Below are 19638 nucleotides of genomic sequence, written 5' to 3'. Positions count from 1 at the left end.
CCAAAGACATTCAGAATAGGAATTTTATTTTATTCAAGAATGCTAGTAAGGCTTTGGATTTTGGTGCTTGATTGGGAATTAAAATTGTAGGAAGAAGAAACTATAATTTGAAGAAATGGGTTGAAATGGAAGAGGAGGAAATTGCAGAAAGGGAGAATGCCTTGAGAAGCTCGCGGAGTTAGAAGAGGGAAACACATCGGATTGGGAGGAAAATGCTTCTTTATCTTTTGAGTTTTAGAGGCGTTTAGTGCGTTTTTGTTGTTTTTGGCGTTGGCCCATTGTTTTGATTCAGAATCTCGCTCCAATGTGTATGTGCTTTTGTGGAGTATGTTATGGTCTTTGGGGTTTGGATTGGAGTTTTTCTTTTAGGTTTTGGAGTTTCTGTTGGTTTTCGCCTTTTGTGGAGTTTTGGTTTTGGGTGTTGGTTTTTTGGGTGTTTTAGTTTGGAGTTTCTCAGGTTGTGGCTTTTTTGGTTGGCGCCTTACCAGCCATTTTCGGTGGCCTTGAGTGGCTTTTTGCCGATATGCTCTTGTTCCATTTAATCTTCGTAATCGTTTATGAAGATTAATAAAATCTATTTGCTTAGCAAAAAACATGCCTTTATTATATGGGTTACAAATTAAACTCGGTTCCTAAGAAACTTACACAACTTAGAAAAACATGCATGACAAGGAAACATAAACTAACTATAACTAAGAAATAAGTATAAATAATCTAGCATAGTTTAAACAAGAAACACAATAATAAAATCTAGAAAACATGATAATATATATAATATTGCCTAATATTATTCTAACACTATCAACATTCCTTCTTTTTTTTTTTTTTTTTGTCATTCGTTAAAACCTAATCTACTTTATCCTATGGGATTTGGGGATCGAGGGGAATGGGCGCTTGCGCGAATCGAACTCTGCCCATATACATAGGAGTATAAAGGAGACACTAACTGCACTCCACTCTACTTGCCCAACATATCCCGTTTCAAAGTGTGTACTTGACGAGATGGTGCTGCACCAAAGGGCAATTAGACTAGTAATAATACCTAACTCCACATTGAAGATCAGGTGAAAACATTCGTCTATGCAATGTGACGACCAAGGTTAGCTATACTTTCATCCATGTGGGCTTCCCCATGCCAGCATATTTGTCTACCCAACCAAAATTTTGAACCTCCATTTATTTATTGACTGGCCAGTGGCAATTAAATACAAATGCCGTTAATTAGGTGGGAGCTAGGTACGATAGTGACATACTGATATGTATCCATATATATATGGTGGAGTAGTTTCTAATTCCCTTTTGATCAATCCGTTTTCATCGACCATCAGTATTCATGTATTAGAGGAAAGATGTTCGTTTAATTGTGGAATCGTTTAACTAACTAACTGGATTTTAAATGATACTTCCTCCGTTTCCATTTTTCAGTCCCTCGTTCCATTTTAATTGGATATAGTAAATATATAATATATATTTTTCAATTGGTAATACATTTTATATACAACATGGTTCTTGTTTGATAGCTCTCGATTAGTAGTACTTCTGAACAAGTTTTTAAGATCACATAAAATCTCATAGATTACGAGATATGATCAATATCGGATTCATATCTTTTCTACAAAAAGTTGATATGATGTTTTCAAAATATTTTATGAATCTAAAATTCACTTTGGTCCTTCACGTTTAATTTGGACAAACATATACTTTGATTTTCAAATTGATTTCAATGTCAATCCTGTGTTAACTACCGTTAGTATTTTGGACAGAAAATTGTCATGTGGCCAACACCTAACCACTTTTAAGGGGTAGATTTGACCATTCCTCCCCCACCCTCTCTCTCTCTCTCTCTCTCAGTGCAAATGCATAATTTAACACACACTCTCTCTCCCTCTCTCTCCACAATTTCTACGCAAACTCATTTCAGCTTTCACCTTCACCCAAACACACACCCACTTACACACCCAAACACACACCCACCACTCACATGAGTGGTGGGTCACACACACACTACACACTTTAGTGTGTGTATGGGACCCACCACCCATGTGAGTGTGGGTGTGTGTTTGGGTGTGTGAGTGGGTGTGTCCCTAGAATTATTGATACTATTACCCCTCCAATCAACAAAAATCACAAAAAAAGAAGAAGCAAAAACGAGTAATTTTCAGTCTCTCCACAAAAGTTAACCCAGCAACCCATAAAGCCCCCTTTAAATGTCGAATTTGTGGATGTTATTAAAAAACTGATCAAACTAAAGTTGATGTTCAAAAAAGAAAAGGGAGACTAAAGTTGCTGTTCAAAAAAGAAAAGGGAGACTAAAGTTGCTGTTCAAAAAAGAAAAAGGAGACTAAAGTTGATGGTCAAAAAAAGAAAAAGGAGACTAAAATTATGATGTCCAAAAAAGAAAAAGAAAATTGAAATTGATGTCCAAAAAAGGAAAATTGGAGAAATAAGCTGATGGAGGTTGTCCATGTCGTTTATCAACTTTTGGACTATTAATACCATGTGGTCATGTAGACATGGCTTATTTATCAATTAATATGTAACAACCTAATCCGACTTACCATAGACCCTCTTTCGGTCCAAATACTTGGTTTGAAAATGTATGCCTAAGAAGATACCATGTAGCTCCTAGGTGAGTGTTAATATAACATATGAGACTTTAGCTCTCAACTAATATTGTGGGACTAAACGCTCTCAAACTCCGAAACTCAGGGTATTACAATCTTCCCCTCTTAGAGATGCTACGTCCTCGTTGCATAGTCCTAGCCACCTCCCCTGGTGTCCGTGGTGCCAGAGTGCATCCTACCCACCACTTGGACCATGGCGGGGCTCTGATACCATTTGTAATGCCTCAAGCAGACCACTGGCCTAGTATTTTGATTTTGATTCACAAGCCACACCACTTGACCCAAAAGTTTAAGCCCAAGATACTAGTAGCTGCTTACAAGAAACTTCCGATTAATGGGAAACAAGGAAAATAAACAGAAAGATGTACGTTCCGGATTTCGAATCAGATATTAAGGAAAACAAACAGAATTAAAGGATTGATTCAAGCGAAGAGAGAGACTCTGTTATTCAAGCTATCGATCCCATCACATGCTATGGCATGGTTCTTGCTTGCTTTTCAGGGGAAATTTTTTAGAAGCCGAATTAAATCCGTAGTAGTAATTTCTAGGGGAAGGGTGATCCGGAAGATCCGGCCGGTGTAAGTTTGGAACCCGCGTAATATGGATTCTTCGGCGAATGTCTCGTATCGATGTCGATATTCTTTAGACATTCTCCATGTTCAATAGTATTTAAAATTCAAAAGTGTCCCATCTTCCTCTAAACATTCTTCATTTGGACATTACTGGAACATCAAGAAAAAGGCTTCAGACGCTGTCAAAATAAGTATGAGAGCGTTAAGTGAAATAGTTTGACTCTAATTAAAACTTAGGAAAGTCTTATTTTTTTGTGTGACGAATGATGGTTTATTGATATAGAGACATATTGTTGAAATACTTTATTTTTAATTATAAAGACACATAAATTGTAACGCCCCGATTTTCAGACACGTTAATTAAATCATTTCTAATTGATTTAATAATCCATAAAACTGATTTAAGAAATAAAATTTTATTAAACAGAGTTTAGCAGCGAAAATCTCGATCAAATACCGAATTCAAAACAACTTAATTGTCTTACAACCCAATGAAATAAAAACAGAGTTTGAAAAATGTGATAACACTTTTGGAAATTCAAATAACAATACTTTAAATTAACAGAGCTTCTAAGGGTATGGTATCCAAGGCTCGACAAACTCCCCTTCCTTAGCTGGGAGGTCCTCACCCTGATACTGATCATCTTGAAGATGATTCTGCTCTTCGGTCTCTTGATTACCTGGCATAAAACGCCAGCCCAACGGCACCATAATGAGTTTTGAAACTCAGTAGATATTTCCAACCCTATTAACCTCTTATTCTACAGTTAGCAGTTCGACGATATAAAATTGACAACATACAGAAGGTACAGAATAATAGCACATCAACCTTTTTCTTTACTATCCATCAACTTACATGATATCTAAAGATTCTCTCCACGAGATCCTTTTCCTCCCACATCCACTAACTACAACCGTCTCATGGGTTCACCCTTCCTCTTGCTTATCCTGTACCAGGATCCTAGGTGAGTTCACCTAAATTATATATCTAGCATGTTCTCACTGAAGACCATAACAGGAGGATCGAGTCATCCCATGACGCATCGTACATTAGGGTCGGACATTACCTACCACTAACTATAACCGTCTCATGGGACCTATTCCCTCTTGAACGAAAGAAGTAAATTTTCCCATGACGCATTATACATTAGCGTCACAACATCTCTCAATACAGGGCCCCATTGGTTACTCATTTCAACACAGGGCCCCATTGATTACCCTTGCCATAGCCATGGCTCAAATCACAATCCACAATCTCACACCTTAACACTTTACCATTTTTTTCATTTACTTAACACCGTCTACGTGAGTCACTACTCGTAACCACCCAGTGAACCTAAGTCCGCGCTAACACGTACAACATGAAAATTTCATAAACGACTCATCCAATAACATCATACATTTCAATTTGAACACAAGCATAGCAATATATCAGTGCGAGTAAATAAACACGTAGATGTTAGGATTGGGCAGATGTCTTTTGAGTTAGCGTAAATCTTATTGAACAGGTGTTAACAAATTTTATTTCTGTAAGGGTTCAATTAGGAATTTTGTAATCTCAAGGTAATTCGGTAGTCTACAAAATGTTACGTGTCCATAGGTTGCTGTGATTATGTTAAAGGGGCAACCCTAATTCTTAATGTTAATTCTTAACTTGCTTATATAGAAAGTGTACTGGTTTTTACATAGGCTGGTAGTAATAAGTTTATTAAGTATGTACTGTTTATACATATTTCTCTTAAGTAAAATGTTATGTTTTCTTTATAGGACTTCACCATTTTTATTTATTTTTTAAAAAATGAATAACATAAAAAAAATGAATAACATCTTATCCAATCTGGATTGAAATAGTCACACCATATATTTGACATTTGTGAGCATAAAAGGTTAATACCACGTATTTAACAAGACAGGTGTATACAGTAGAGTAAAAACCATAATTCAGGTCAACTTATAAAAGCAATAAACAATTTGGAATTAAATCCGCAAGCATACAAAGTTTAGGGTTAATAGTGTAATAATAGCATACAATTTCAAAACTGAAGAAACAGATTACGCAGGAGGAAAAGAAAAGAAAAAAACAGAGTATTGGTTTTGTTCTTTTCCGTTTCAACATGGAATTCGATTCTCGATACTTCTAAGCATTAAAACTAACATATAGGAGTACAAATATACTTAGGGGAGAGTAGGGATTCGATTATCCTACCTCGGTCCCGACCGAAAAAAAACGGTTAACGGTATTCCGGACAGTTTTGGACGGCTTCGGAAAAAAAATCGGGCAAGACTACGGAGCAACAGGACGTCGGCGCTAACTTAGGATGATTGAGGATTCGTTTAGAGGTGCTCGGGGTCGTTCTAGAAGATGGGCAGTCGAAATGGGTGCTCGAACAAGTGTAGGATCGAAACCCATTTTTACTCTCACTCAAACCACCATTGTTGGAGCCCGAAAATCTCTCTTCCTCCTCTTCTTCTCTGGATTTTCAGTGGTGTGTGGTGTGTTTGTAATCTGATATATTTTTGGAGGGCAAGAGAGGGTATTATAGAGAAGAGTGGAGAGAGAGGGACGGTGGTAATGCTGATGAGGGAGTCGGTTATGAAGGGGACGTGATGTAGGTGGTGGCTGGTTTTGGGGAAGGATAAGGTGTGCAGCCGAAAAAAAATGGGGAGCAGAAGTGGTGTTGGTTCGGCATGAATTGTGGAGAGAGAGAGAGAATCGGCTGGGAAAGGGAGAGGATAAACCAAAACCCTTATTTCTAGAAAAAGATACATATACATATATAGGCATATCAATTAAATTATCGGGACAAGATAATTATTAAACTAATTAATTTAACTAAATTAATACAATTCGGAATAGCAATATAAAATTTATTTGAAAAATTTGAGGCCAAAATTAGGGTCGTTACATAAATGGCTCTCCCTGATTGCCCATAGAGTAATGCTAGCTCACAATTAATGGTCAATGGAAATAGGGAAAGACACAAGAACATTCCACATCTAGGGATGGCATGCAATGGCGAGATGGGGTGGATATCATTGTCCCCGTTTTCGATTCTTAAACCTACCTACCCCGTCTCTGTCTATTTGTCGATCCCTGATGAAGAATTTTATTTTACCCTCCACCCCTACCCCAGACCCTGTTTATGAAAAGTAAAATCAACAGAAAGAGCACACAATGGAATTCATTCTGCGTATTAAATTGTTCAATACCAAAGCAAACCATAAACAACACCAGGCCACATGGATATATGCAACAAAATCAAACGTCTGAAATCTCAAACCACCACAAGCTAGCTAGCTAGTTAGTTACGCCCCTATACTTTATAGCTTCTTCTACGAGAAGTTTTACAACGATAGTATGAAATGTAGCACAAACTCGTCATTTTCTCGCTCATCTGATCGTACATTGCTCCGACATCATCTCAAGTAGCAATAAGAGCTTCCTTCTTTTTCACTGCGATGGGAATATCAGAGAGAGAGAGAGAGAGAGAGAGAGAGAGAGAGAGAGAGAGAGAGAGATACGAGTACAAATTCAAAAGCCAAATGATTCTGTAGACTTAGGCCTCCCTTTTTTTTGGTGTTTGTATACGAGCCAATAAATCTAATCTATTCTATACGAGTATTTGAGTTGAAGATACAACATTAAAAAGTTATTGCATACCACTTAATTATCTGGATAAGTAGTATTTTTCAAAAAGAATTAAGAATTAAGCAATAAAGAAGAGTGGTAACGGTCAAACTAAATTGTTTCATATATAACGTGATACTCCGGCCCTCCGTCTCATAAAGATTGTCCTTTGTACTATTGACATAAAATTTTCTAAATTTTCTAATTGATTATATTTCATATCCAATAGATCTTGTTTTATAGATTTTACTTAAGTATATGATAAAAGACAGGAATACATGATCAATACATTTTTTAGGTATCTGATAAAAATAAACAAAGAAAGAAAAAGGAGCCACAGATATGACTGAGTTTTCTTCTCTTCGCGCGCACGTTCTAAAGAGAACCTGCTACTCGAAATAGTTACATGATCGATACTTTTTGTATCTGATTACGGGGGGAAATGACATGATGCCAATTTCCTAGCCTGCCATGAGCTGTACTACTTAAGGAAAGAGCTTACATTTGCTTCATACGGCACTTTCAGTGAAAATCATTGTTCCTAGCTAGTTCACTTAAGTTCAAAAGCAGGTTAAACTAGTAGTAGATTGAACTAGTGTAGTTGTTTAACTGGCCGTTCTCAGAAGATTCACACAGTTTAAATTTTGGGCATTAGTGGGAAAATTGAAGTACCGAGCAAACCCTCTACTGGGTTGCACGCGGTTATGTGACTTATGTCTAACATGTAGAAAGACAGGTTAATACTAGCTTCAAAATGTAATACCAGATGAAGTACTCTAAAATAATGGCCAACATAGTTATAACCTAATTCAACAATGGTGAAATATTGTAAGAGCATTAGGAGCTTATACCTGAAAATGCGACTAATATATGTTTGTTACTTTCTTCTTCCCACTGTGTCTGTAAGCATTCTTCTCAATCTTATCATCTTTTTGGGCATTTCTCTTTCAGTAAGTATCACAAATAACTTAGGTCTACCAATTAAGAACATGAGAGATCCTAGAAAGAGTCCCAGTGTCATTCCCCAATCATAACCTATCGCCACAATTTTCCAAAAAAATCTATCAAAATTGTGATCATCTTCCTCCTGTTGTAACACCGGTGGTTGTACTTTTGTCCAAATATCTTCACATTCCTTCCAAAATGGCAACCCACATATATAGTCCTAAGTTCCCAGCATATGAACCATTCTGAAATGTATTAAATTGCGAACGCTGGGGTATGGGACCTTAGAGACGGTTCTATGAAAGGTTCAAGACTTCAAGAAACGTCAAATTGGCTTGGAATTCTCCCGGTGAGTTGGTTAGAGGAAATGTCTAATGATTCAAGACTTGTCAAGTTTTCCAAAGATTCTGGAATATTGCCTCTAAGGCTATTATGAGAAATATTAAGCACTATGAGGGAATTGAGCTTTCCAATGGCATTTGGAATCTCTCCACTGAAATTGTTAGATGAAAAATCGATTGTTGTGAAGATAGTAAAAATTCTCTGCATTTCGATCTCAATGCCCTTTAGTGTCACTGTGACAGAATCGTGATAATAACTATTTTCATCACTCATGTATTTTTGGAACAATTTATGTTATATCCCTTATTTTTGGAACAATTTATGTTATATCCCTTTGACTTTAAGTGAAAATTCACTTTGACCCTTCACATTTTAATTTGAACAAATATATATTTCGATTTTCGAATTGGTTTCAATGTCAACCCTTGGTCGGATGACTTTAGTTTTTTGGACGGAAAATTGTCATGCGCCGAACATGACAATTTTTCAAGGGTAGATTTGCCCTTTCACTCCTCCCTCAAACCCCAGTCTCCCTCTCCAGTCTCTCCCCCATCGACACATAACATCACTTCACTCTTCCACTCCTCCCCTTCCCAATCCAACCCAAACCACCCACCGAAAAACCCAAACAAAAGAGCACTCCCCCAACCGGTTCAAAAAAAGAGAGCACCCCCATCGCCTCCGACTCAACCGCCCCCAATCGCCGTTCAATTAACCGTGTACAGAGACATGTACACCTCATCGGCATCTACCGTGTAAGGCCGGTGCGCCGAAACAGCACCGTAGTTGGAACCGAGGAATCAACAACAGCAACGAGGAGGGAGCCTGTACGAGGGGTTACGAGTGAAGAGGAACCCGTCGTTGACGAAGATCAAGGCGGTGTACAGGAGCCTGGCGAAGCTGTACCACCCGGACGCCGTCGTACGGCCGTGATTTCATCGAGATTCACAACGCCTACGCCACTTAGCTGCAAAGATAGTTTCCCATTTTAGAGAGAGAGAGAGGGAGAGAGAAGCTGACGAGTCGACGACAATGGTGAATTGGAATCTCTTAGTACTTATTTCTAATTTGGTTTCTAGCTACTTGTAGGTTTCAATTGTTTAGATTTTTTTTCCCTTTTTGAATTAGGCTTATATATGTTGCTGCGTTTTCATTTTTACCTGCATGAGGAGGGTTAATGTTGCTGGGTTTCCATTTTTCTGTCTCCACTAAAATGGAGTTCTATCTCTAGTATCTACATTGTGATCTCTGTTTTTTCTACAAGTTTATGTTAAGCCTAATCAATAATTATGGGTTGCTGGGTTAACTTTTGTGGAGAGAGTGTGAAAATTACTCGTTTTTGCTTCTTATTTTTTGTGGGTTTTTGGGAGAGAAAGAGAGGGTTGAAATTACTCCTTTTAGCTTTGTTTTTTCTTTGGTTTTCTCATTTTTTGTTAATTGGAATGCCAAATGGGTTTAGATAGAAATCGTAGGGGATAGAGCTAAAATTATACTTTTTGCTTCTTCTTTTTTGTGATTTTTGTTGATTGGAGTGGTAATTTACTTTTTGGAGTGAGTGTGTGTGTTAAATTATGCATTTGCAGAGAGGAGGGGGAAATGGTCAAATCTACCCCTCAAAAGTGGTTAGGCGCTGGCTACACAACAATTTTCCGTCCAAAATACTAACGGTAGTTAACACAGGATTGACATTGAAATCAATTTGAAAATCGAAGTATGTGTTTGTCCAAATTTAAATGTGAAGGATCAAAGTGAACTTTTGCTTAAAGTCGAAGGAATATAAGAGATATTTTCCCAATTTCTTAATAGGTAAGACAACATACATTTTAAACCAGTTTTCCTTAAATTTACATAACGTGTAATCTCAAAGGGTATATAGCTCAGGTGGCGACATAGATGAGCAGTAAATTTGGACATATTAAGTTTCAAATTTGGCAAACTCTTGGAGTACTCAGGCCGCACTAGAGAAAATCTCTCGTGAATCTCCAAGTCTCAAGACATGAATGACCAGCCTTTGAATGAACCGAAACGTAAATTGCCCCGAACATCTTGACTGTCGATCGAGCTTTGTTGAATGTTGTAGTCTCTGGCTTTTGTTTCCTGGCTGATCCATTAATTTGCTTCATGGTCCTGTCGCGATGAGCAAATTAAGTGATTTGCTAGGCTTTTTTTTTTCCCCTCTCGATATACTTTTATCGAGTTAATATAACTACTAAGACTTCGTTCCAGAACACCTTCTAAAAAATAAATACTTATTTCACATTTTCAAACTCAAAAATAATATAAATGAAAAATAATTTTTTAATTTTTTTTTCACCGTTTTAAAAATCTCAATGAGATCTATTAAACAAGATCTATATTGATAGGAAAATTATTTGCGTAAATACAAGATTTTTAAACTTGAAATTGCCTACTTAAAAAATAAGTATTTATTTATTTTTTGGAACGGGGCCTAATATCCTCTTTTAGCCGATTAAAAACATAAATTTTTTATTACATATGACCGATAAATGACAGACAGATCGACAACAAATTAAAGACAAGTCACATCTTTAGTGGTCAGTCGAATAACAACGACAAATAAATGTACTTGTCGTGTTAAACTTCTATGGCTTAGCGATAAATGTCAGTCTGATCACGAAGACTAAAATTGGAATTTGGAACTATATATTCATCACATGCAAATAAGCGGTAGTTGATTGGTTTAAGGGGTTTTTTTTTTTCTTCCAGGTTTTGGAGCTATTTGGGAGGGTTTTCTGAGGTGGCAGTGGTTGTTTGGCGGGTGTTTTTGAGACGGTGGTGGTGGTCATCAAATGTGGCAAGTGTGGATACGACTCCCCTTTGATTGTCGCCGTTTTTGTTCTATGGTCATCCAGTGCTCTGGCTGTTCGGTGGAGGGCACAAGCGTGCATCGTCGTTTTTTTCGGCTTTGGTGGCTGCCGATGGAGGTAGCTTGTGATTGGGGGTTCTTAGATGACGGTGGGTTGCGAAGGCGGCGGCGGTGATCTGGCGTCGTGGATGAAGCTGTTAGGACTAGGGTTTTAGGTGTTTGGTTGGGTTGTTGTTTTGGGTTAGGTTGGTTTCTTACCAATCATTGGTTTTTTTTTTTTTTTTTACTCCTTGTATGGGCTCAAGTTGTTAGGCCTAAATCAGTTTCCTCTGTGTGGTTTGGAGAAGAGGGTTTTGGATGGTCAGGCCGGTGTACCTAAGCCCTTATTATCTCTGTACTTCGTGTTATGAGTTAATGAATTTTTTTTTGCTGATAAAAAAAAGGAGCTACTATATATATTATAGAACAACTAGGGATAAGCAATGCGTTTTGAGCATAAAAAGTTTTTTATAATAAAAAGTTTTTATTTTCGATCCCTCATCGCTATTTTCATTAATGGTAGTGTACAACACTACCAATGATCATCTAAATCACATAAATTCGAGCCAACAAATTCAAACTATTGCATTCATATATAAGGTCCTATGTTATTTTTCTTCATATATGATTGTAAGAAAATCAACCTAAAAGGACACAAATTAAAAGTAAATATTGAATTGAATGTAAAGAAATCAACTTTAGACATAAATCAATTATTTAGTTAATTTAAATTCAAAAAGGTAATCAAGTTTTTTAAGAAAATAACCTAAAAGATCATAAAGTTATAAGGTTTATATTAGGAAGTATGCTCTCGATCGAACGGATATGATCTATTGAAAATTCGATCCGACAGTTGTAGTGCTTAAAGGCACGGTGGAATGTATTTCTGACTGCTCTACGAAATAGTTGTGATCTCCACAAAGCGTTACTATTTTGAGATATTTTCGCTATATTTTACATAGAGATACATTGTCTAAAAATTAAGGATAAAAAAGGATAAATTTATTAGGAGAATTTTTTTTTTTACGTTTTAAAAAAAAAATAATCCGATGATTATATATTTAATATGAAGTGATTCAACGATCATAAAGATTATTCTTATTTGTATGCCTAAATATTTTTTTATAATATAGATAGATAGTTCTCTTGGGAATTATGTGGCCTTAATCAATTTCGGTTTGTCCTGTCCCGTCCCCAGACCTAACTTTCAAGTCAGCTGCCAAACGGTCTACTAAAATACTTCCACACAGGCGTAGACTATGAGCTAGAGACAGTAGTATATTTAAAGCTTCTCACTCCCACCCCCCATTCCCTCTCCACACCAGAAAAATAAAATAAAAAAACAAACACAAAACGTAGACCCCTCTCTCTCTCTCTCTCTCTCTCTCTCTCTCTCTGAAAACTGGTAGTCAATGGGCTCGGAAGCTCTAGTTCATGTGTTTCTTGTATCATTTCCCGGCCAAGGGCACGTCAACCCTTTGCTTAGGCTAGGAAAGAAACTGGCTTCCAAGGGTCTTCTGGTAACTTTCTCGACGCCAGAGAGTATCGGAAAAGAGATGCGGAAGGCTAGCAACATCACCGACGAGCCCACTCCCGTCGGCGATGGTTACATCAGGTTCTGTGAATTACGACTAGTACTATTGTATAGTATGTGGAAGTAGTACGTAAAGTCGTAAACATGCATATATAGCTTTAGCTTATGTTCCAATATATAGGAAATATTTTCCCGAAACAAATCAAGCTTATAAACAAAATTAACAGTGCAAAGGAGGGTTTTGTTGTTGCTTATAGCTAGACTAGTGTTTTGTGGTTAATAAAATTTCCTTATCCAAGGGAAACATGCATGCATGGCCATGCTTCCTTTAATTAATTAATTTGTACCCCTTTGCTTTGACTAATGACATTCTTTTTTCGCTAATCAAAAGACAAAAGAAGTAGTAAAAAACAACTTCAAAAAGTAACTTTTGTACTTCACTCAAAAAGACCTTTGTTTTTTTTTTTTTATTCGAAAAAGACCTTTGTTTAGTTGTCAGTCAACCAAAAGATTCAATTTTTAAATTGCATTAAATAGGCCAAAATGTACTGCTTTGCGTTTGGAAGTTGTAAAAGGGGTGAGAAAGAGGGTAGGAAATCAAGAGAAACAGGACAATTTTTAAAAAATATATATATAGAAAGGCAATTGAAAAAAAAAAACGAGAATTTTTATTTTCTCTATATTTTCCTAAGTTAGAAACAAGCTCTTGCCGCCTGTTTGAACTTAGAAACAGATAAAGGAGGAGGGAAAAAGGATGATGTTATGGTGTCCCCGGTCATTTTGAGGACACCGTAATTTTTGACATAATTTAATCATTATGAGCATAACTAAAACCTATTATAAGCATAACAAAACCTAAACAAGGCATAACTAAGGAATATTCAAAAAACCAACCAAGGCATAACCAAACCCAATCAAGGCATAACAAACAAGTTATGCCTTGCTATGGTACTGTTATGCTCATAATAGTTTTGGTTATGTTCATAATGGATTTTAGTTATGCTCATAATGGTTTTGTTATGCCAAAAATTACGGTGTTCCCAAAATGACCGGGGACACCGAAGTCATTCCCAGGGAAAAGGAAAACTATGATGTCCCCGGTTATTTTGGAGACACCATAATTTTTGACATAATCGAACCATTACAAGCATAACCAAGACCCGTGATGTGTATAACCAAGGCCTTACAAAAGATTTTTCCCAAAATCTTTTGTAAGGCCTTGGTTATACACATCACGAGTCTTGGTTATGCTTGTAATGGTCCGGTTATGTCAAAAATTACGGTATCTCCAAAATGATCGGGAACACCATAGCATCATCGGAAGAAGAAAAGATCATTTTTCTACATTACAACTTTCTTTACATTTCTCATGCGCGCATTTTCCTTCTCGATTATTTTCCGAACAGGTTCGAGTTCTTCGAAGACGGTTGGGCCGAAAACGAGCCGAGACGCCAAGACCTAGACCAATACCTCCCGCAACTCGAACTCGTCGGGAAACAGCTCCTCCCCAAAATGCTCCAAAAACACGCCGAAAACGACCGGCCCGTATCCTGCCTGATAAACAACCCCTTCATCCCGTGGGTCTCCGACGTGGCTGACTCCCTGAACCTCCCCTCCGCCATGCTGTGGGTCCAGTCCGCCGCCTGCTTCTCCGCCTACTACCACTACTACCACAACCTCGTCCCATTCCCGTCCGAATCCCAAATGGAAATCACCGTCCAATTACCCAACATGCCCCTGCTAAAACACGACGAGATACCCAGCTTCCTCTACCCCACCACGCCGTACCCGTTCCTGCGGAGGGCAATCATGGGACAGTACAAAAACCTGACCAAACCGTTCTGCGTTCTCATGGACACGTTCGAGGAGCTGGAGCGGGACGTGATTGAGTACATGTGTAGGTACTGTCATCTTGCCTTTGCACCTTTATGCTGTTTTTTATGAATTTTTGAGAAATTTTGTAAGGCTACGAGTGGAGAGATAAATGAGAGTAATGATTGAAAGTAAAAAATAGAAATAATGATTGAAAAGAGATAGGTGTGAGTAGATCGAGATAACAAATGGACGGATTTGGGTGGGTTAAAACGTGTCACAGGTTAAATATGGATGAAATAGTAAACGGGTTGAAATGGGTTCAGTCGAATATGAGTCAAGTCAAACCCAAACCCGCCTGATCAGACCCGTTTTCTCTTTAAAAAAAAAAACAACTTAATTTCATCTTTATTCAAAAACTTTTGAGTTTTGATCATTATTCTTTACTTTTTCTATTCCTCTTAACGAGACGAATAAAAAGTTACAAAAGTTAGACGCATAATTAACAAATGTGAATATTTTTTGTCTTTCAAACTGTGTGGTTGTAAAGGTTTGGCGCATCTTTTGGGGGGAGAGGGGGAATAAATGTTTACGGGAATCGAATCCTGGTCATATGCATAGAGTATAAGAGAGATACCAACCGCACTTCATTCTACTTGCGTGGTTTGTAAATGTTTGCCTTTTGGACTTTTGTTAGTTTCATGTCAATTTTTGTGTGGATTATTGGTTCGATTCAATGAGAGAAATTGAAAAAGTAAAAAATTATGGTCCAAACCTTTTTTTTAATTGCATTTGTTTGTTTTTTGTCAATTTTTTTTTTGAATTATTGATTCGTCATGACAAGAGAAATCTAAAAAGTAAAAGATTACGATCGAAACCCATTTTTATAATAAAGACAAAAATAAGCGACTTATTTTTGTCTTTATTAAGAAAATTTGGGTTTCGATGTTAAAAGATCAACACAAAACTAACAAATGTGAAAAAAAAATTAAATAAAGACAAATCCATTTGGATTGTTTTGCCAAAATTTGATTCGTCTTGTCGAGATGAACGATTAATCCCAAAATTATGACGAAAAACTAAACAAAAAATTGTGAAAAATAAAAAAATACCGAAATAATTTCTAGACCTATAAGTTACGAAAAGTTAAAAAAAAAATGGGGCAGCAGAATCGGTACTGAAAATTACGAAAAGTAATTAAAAAATGGGGGCAGCAGATGGCACTGAAAATTTTTCCCTAGGACCACATGTGGAAAGTGGAAACAGCACTTCCGTGTTTTTGATGTAAACAGCACTTCCGTTTTTTTTTTGAACCAGATTTGGGTTTTTTAATTCCAATCCATATTGAACCCAATTTTATTCTACAGACCCATGTAAATATGGGTTGATATAGATTGAACCCATATCAACCCATTTTATAATTTGGGCTGGTTGGGTTAGACATTAAGTAGGCGGATATGAGCGGGTTGAAAATAATAGATTGAGATTGTCACCTCTAAATGTATGTAATGATTGAAAATATAAGTAATGAGTATTTTTTGAGTTTAAATTTTTTTCAAATCACTATCCAAACAACTGAAACAAGGCATTAATCTCTGCAAAAAGTTTTATCCGAGATTAATAAATTTCTCTTTTCGTTGTTCAAAATTAAACATGTGCAGGTACTGCCCAATAAAGGCTGTGGGGCCGTTGTTTAAGAACCCGGAGGCGGCGGGGAAGGGGTCGAGGGCGGTGAAGGGGGATTTTATGAAGGCGGACGACAGTATTATTGGGTGGTTGGACCACAAGGAGGCGGCGTCGGTGGTGTATATTTCGTTTGGGAGTGTGGTGTATTTGAAGCAGGAGCAGGTGGATGAGATTGCGGAGGGGATTTTGAGGGCTGGGGTTTCGTTCTTGTGGGTTATGAAGCCGCCGCACAAGGATTCGGGGTATGAGTTGCTGGTTTTGCCGGAGGGGTTCTTGGAGAAAGCAGGTAAATAGTGTTGTTGCATACACCTTTAAAATATAATTCCGGACACACACACACATATATATATATATTTGCGATCAAAACCGTTCGATGCACGTAAATCCATGTGTATTGAATAGTTCTGATCAAAGTAGCATGTAGAATTGCGTTTTAAAAATGTGTACGTAGCATTGCTCTTGAACAAAACGATTTCATACTGTTGTCATTGATATTTTAGTTATTTTGGGTTTTTGATTGCGTCAAGGTTTGTTCAGGCCCCGTTCGGACAAATAAGCCACAGTGGCTTATTTTTTGTCCTTATTCAAATTTTTTTCGTATCACTTGGCTTATTATCATTTTTTTGGAGATTATTGCATCCTCACGATAAAAAGAAAATTGCTTTTCCCACCCCCCCTGACACCACACCCCTCCCGGTCCCACACCCTTTTTCCGCTTTTACCCTCCCTCAGCCCTTTTAATTACCTTCCTCCGCCATTTTAATTCCCTGAGCCCTGCTGCCTCTAAACGGCAACGTTTGGGTTAAAAAAAATATCCTCACCATCAATTTGCAATCCTATGGAGCAGAAACGTAATTATGAGAGCTCTAGAGACAAAATTTGATTATGTCTCTTTAGAATAATATGATCAAAATAAAAAAATATTCACACCCGTTCAAACGCATTAAAAATTGAAGTATTTAATTTTTTAACCATATTTTTTAATATATAAACAGTCTAAAAAAAACTTAAGTGCTCAAATTTTCGCTCCGTTTGAATCGGTGCAAAAATCTTGTTATTCTGATTATATTGACAAGATCTTTGCACCGATTCAAACGGAGTGAAAATTTAAGCACTTAATTTTTTTAGACCGTTTATATATATTAAAAAATATGGTTAAAAAATTAAGTGCTTCAATTTTTAATGCGTTTGGACTGGTGTGAAGATTTTTTTATTCTGATCATATTATTTTAATTTATTTCTTTACTTAATTACTCGTATTTTTTTAAGGCCTTTCAACAAAACACCGTAAGACTTATTTTTTAGTTTTAAAACTTTCTTAGGATGTCCATTGAAAGGCCTTGGAACCAAAAATTTATTACGACCATTTAAGATGAAATGATCAGAAAAATAACATCTTTGCACTGGTTCAAACGGATTGAAAATTGAAACACTTATTTTTGTAATTATATTTTTTAATCTATAAAGGACAAAAAAAGAAAAATAAAACAGTCGTATAAATATGATCAATTGAAACACTTTTTTTTCTTAATTACTTTACAAAGCTTAAAATTAGACTTGAACCTATTATTAAAGAAAAAAAATTCAAACTAAAAAGAAAGAAAATGAAATAAAATGAAAAAAAAAATCAAACTGTAAAGTAAAGGAAAAAAAGAAAGAAAGAAACGGTAAAGAAAGAAAGAAAAGGAAGAGAGAGAGAGAGAGGCGGGGGTAATTCCGGAAAAAGGGATGTGGGGCCGGGGGGTGTGTGTGTCAGGGGAGGGGGGAATAGCAGCTCTCCGATAAAAAGAATCTAAAAAGTAAAAAAATTTGACCGAAATCTAATTTTTTTTGAATAAAGACGAAAAAACTGGCTTATTGATTTACTTTCGTCTTTATTCAAAAAAAATTGGATTTCGGTCAAATTTTTTTACTTTTTAGATTCCTCTTGTCGTGAGGATGCAATAATCCCCAAAAAAAATGATAATAAGCCAAGTGAAACGAAAAAAATTTGAATAAGGACAAAAAATAAGCCAAAATGGCTTATTTGTCCGAACACCCCACTTATGTTAGTGACATTAGGGTTGTCTTACGTGGATTTTTTACAATTTCGGTCCATAATTCTATATTTTTCTAATCGAGACGGCTGATTCTGAACACCATAGCCTCTGAACTCCAAACCTACTCTCTATGGGGCTCAACTCATCTAGAAAATATAGATGTACAACTAAATAAAAACTCAATAGAGTATGCCCATTCAAAAAAATATTTTTTCCCAAACACAACATGGCCATTTATTTCTATTTTCACTTTTGGTGACTTTGCCATATTGGCTAAATTGACTAAAATTCATAATTTCAGGGATTTTAATACAAGTCATTCAACTCACATAAATCAACTAAAATACCATCGACTTGTGGGGAAAAAATTTCTCTCCTTGTTCTTTCTCCTCTCTAGATCAACTTCGAGTACTGTACCTGTTTCTAACGGACTTTTTTTTTTTTTACAGGTGACAAGGGAAGGGTGGTGCAATGGAGCCCACAAGAGCAAGTCCTGGCCCACCCATCCGTGGCCTGCTTCGTAACCCACTGCGGCTGGAACTCGACAATGGAAGCCCTAACCAGCGGAATGCCGGTGGTGGCGTTCCCACAGTGGGGCGACCAAGTCACCGACGCCAAGTACTTAGTCGACGTGTTCAAAGTCGGTATCAGAATGTGCAGGGGGGAGGCCGAGGACCGAGTCATCCCGAGGGACGAGGTGGAGAAGTGCCTGAGGGAGGCCACGAGCGGTCCGGTGGCGGCAGAGATGAAGGCCAACGCCTCGAAGTGGAAGGAGGCCGCGGAGGAAGCGGTGGCGGAAGGCGGCTCCTCCGACCGCAACCTGCAGGCTTTTGTGGATGATGTTCGGAGGAGAAGTTTGGGTATCGCGTTGAAGTCAATCCCAGCTCTTGTGGAGTAATAAAGTTTTGTATGCGTGTGGTGTGGATTCTATGGAAATTGCATGGTAGGACACGTGTTGGGTATCGAATGGAAGCGGCCGTAATCTAAGTGTTAAATAAATGTCAACGGACATTACGGGACGGTAGCCCACCACATATCAGCCTGATCTTCTTTCTCTTTCAGCTTTAGAATCCTCTATTTTGTTGTCATCTCCTGCATAAAAGGCGTGCTTGGGTCGCTTTTCTTTGTAATCCCCAATATTCTATTTTGTCTTAATAATTGTCTCCGTACTTAATATTTATTAATGTGGTTATGATTTTGTTGTATTGAGTTCGCATTGGATGTGGTCATGATTTTGTTCTATTGAGTTCGCATTGGAGCCGTATTTATTAATGTGGTCATGATTTTGTTCTATTGAGTTCCCATTGGAGAGAGTATTACTATCGGTTAGACTTGTCTCAGATCATTTATTTAAATCACTCAAATTTAGTTAATATATTTTAGAGGGTTACTTTATTTATTGGCAATTAATTTTAAGTTGAAACCTTCTAAGAAATCTAACATGATATCAGAGCTAGATTTTGGATGGCTTCATCTCACGTAGGATAGTTTCTGTCATCTCCATCGCCCGAGTCAATCAGTCAGCTCATGGTCTCCTGATCTGTCACCTCCACGTGCATCTGGGCTGCACGTGAGTCATGAGGGGCAGTG

The 19638-nt window shown here is 37.3% G+C and overlaps 2 protein-coding genes across 2 annotated transcripts; one reads left to right on the top strand and one right to left on the bottom strand.

The window, feature by feature from the left end:
* Window positions 1-7701: 7701 nt before the first annotated feature.
* On the bottom strand, window positions 7702-8384 carry LOC131307167 (putative receptor like protein 25). The gene is made up of 2 exons (XM_058333577.1): window positions 8094-8384; window positions 7702-7989 (listed from the first exon to the last, which is right to left on the bottom strand). Exons 1-2 carry the CDS (start codon window positions 8382-8384, stop codon window positions 7702-7704), a joined length of 579 nt encoding a protein of 192 aa, XP_058189560.1.
* Window positions 8385-12282: 3898 nt separating this feature from the next.
* On the top strand, window positions 12283-19253 carry LOC131307208 (gallate 1-beta-glucosyltransferase 84A24-like). The gene is made up of 4 exons (XM_058333617.1): window positions 12283-12592; window positions 13918-14412; window positions 15985-16295; window positions 18498-19253. The coding sequence occupies exons 1-4, from the start codon at window positions 12390-12392 to the stop codon at window positions 18944-18946; spliced, it is 1458 nt and encodes a 485-aa protein (XP_058189600.1). The 5' UTR covers window positions 12283-12389; the 3' UTR covers window positions 18947-19253.
* Window positions 19254-19638: the final 385 nt, after the last annotated feature.

This window comes from Rhododendron vialii, chromosome 11a (genome assembly GCF_030253575.1).
Source record: "Rhododendron vialii isolate Sample 1 chromosome 11a, ASM3025357v1".
NCBI classification, from domain to species: Eukaryota; Viridiplantae; Streptophyta; class Magnoliopsida; order Ericales; family Ericaceae; genus Rhododendron; species Rhododendron vialii.
The sequence above is the reverse complement of the archived record's forward strand: the minus strand, read 5'-3'. Positions and strand labels throughout refer to the sequence as shown.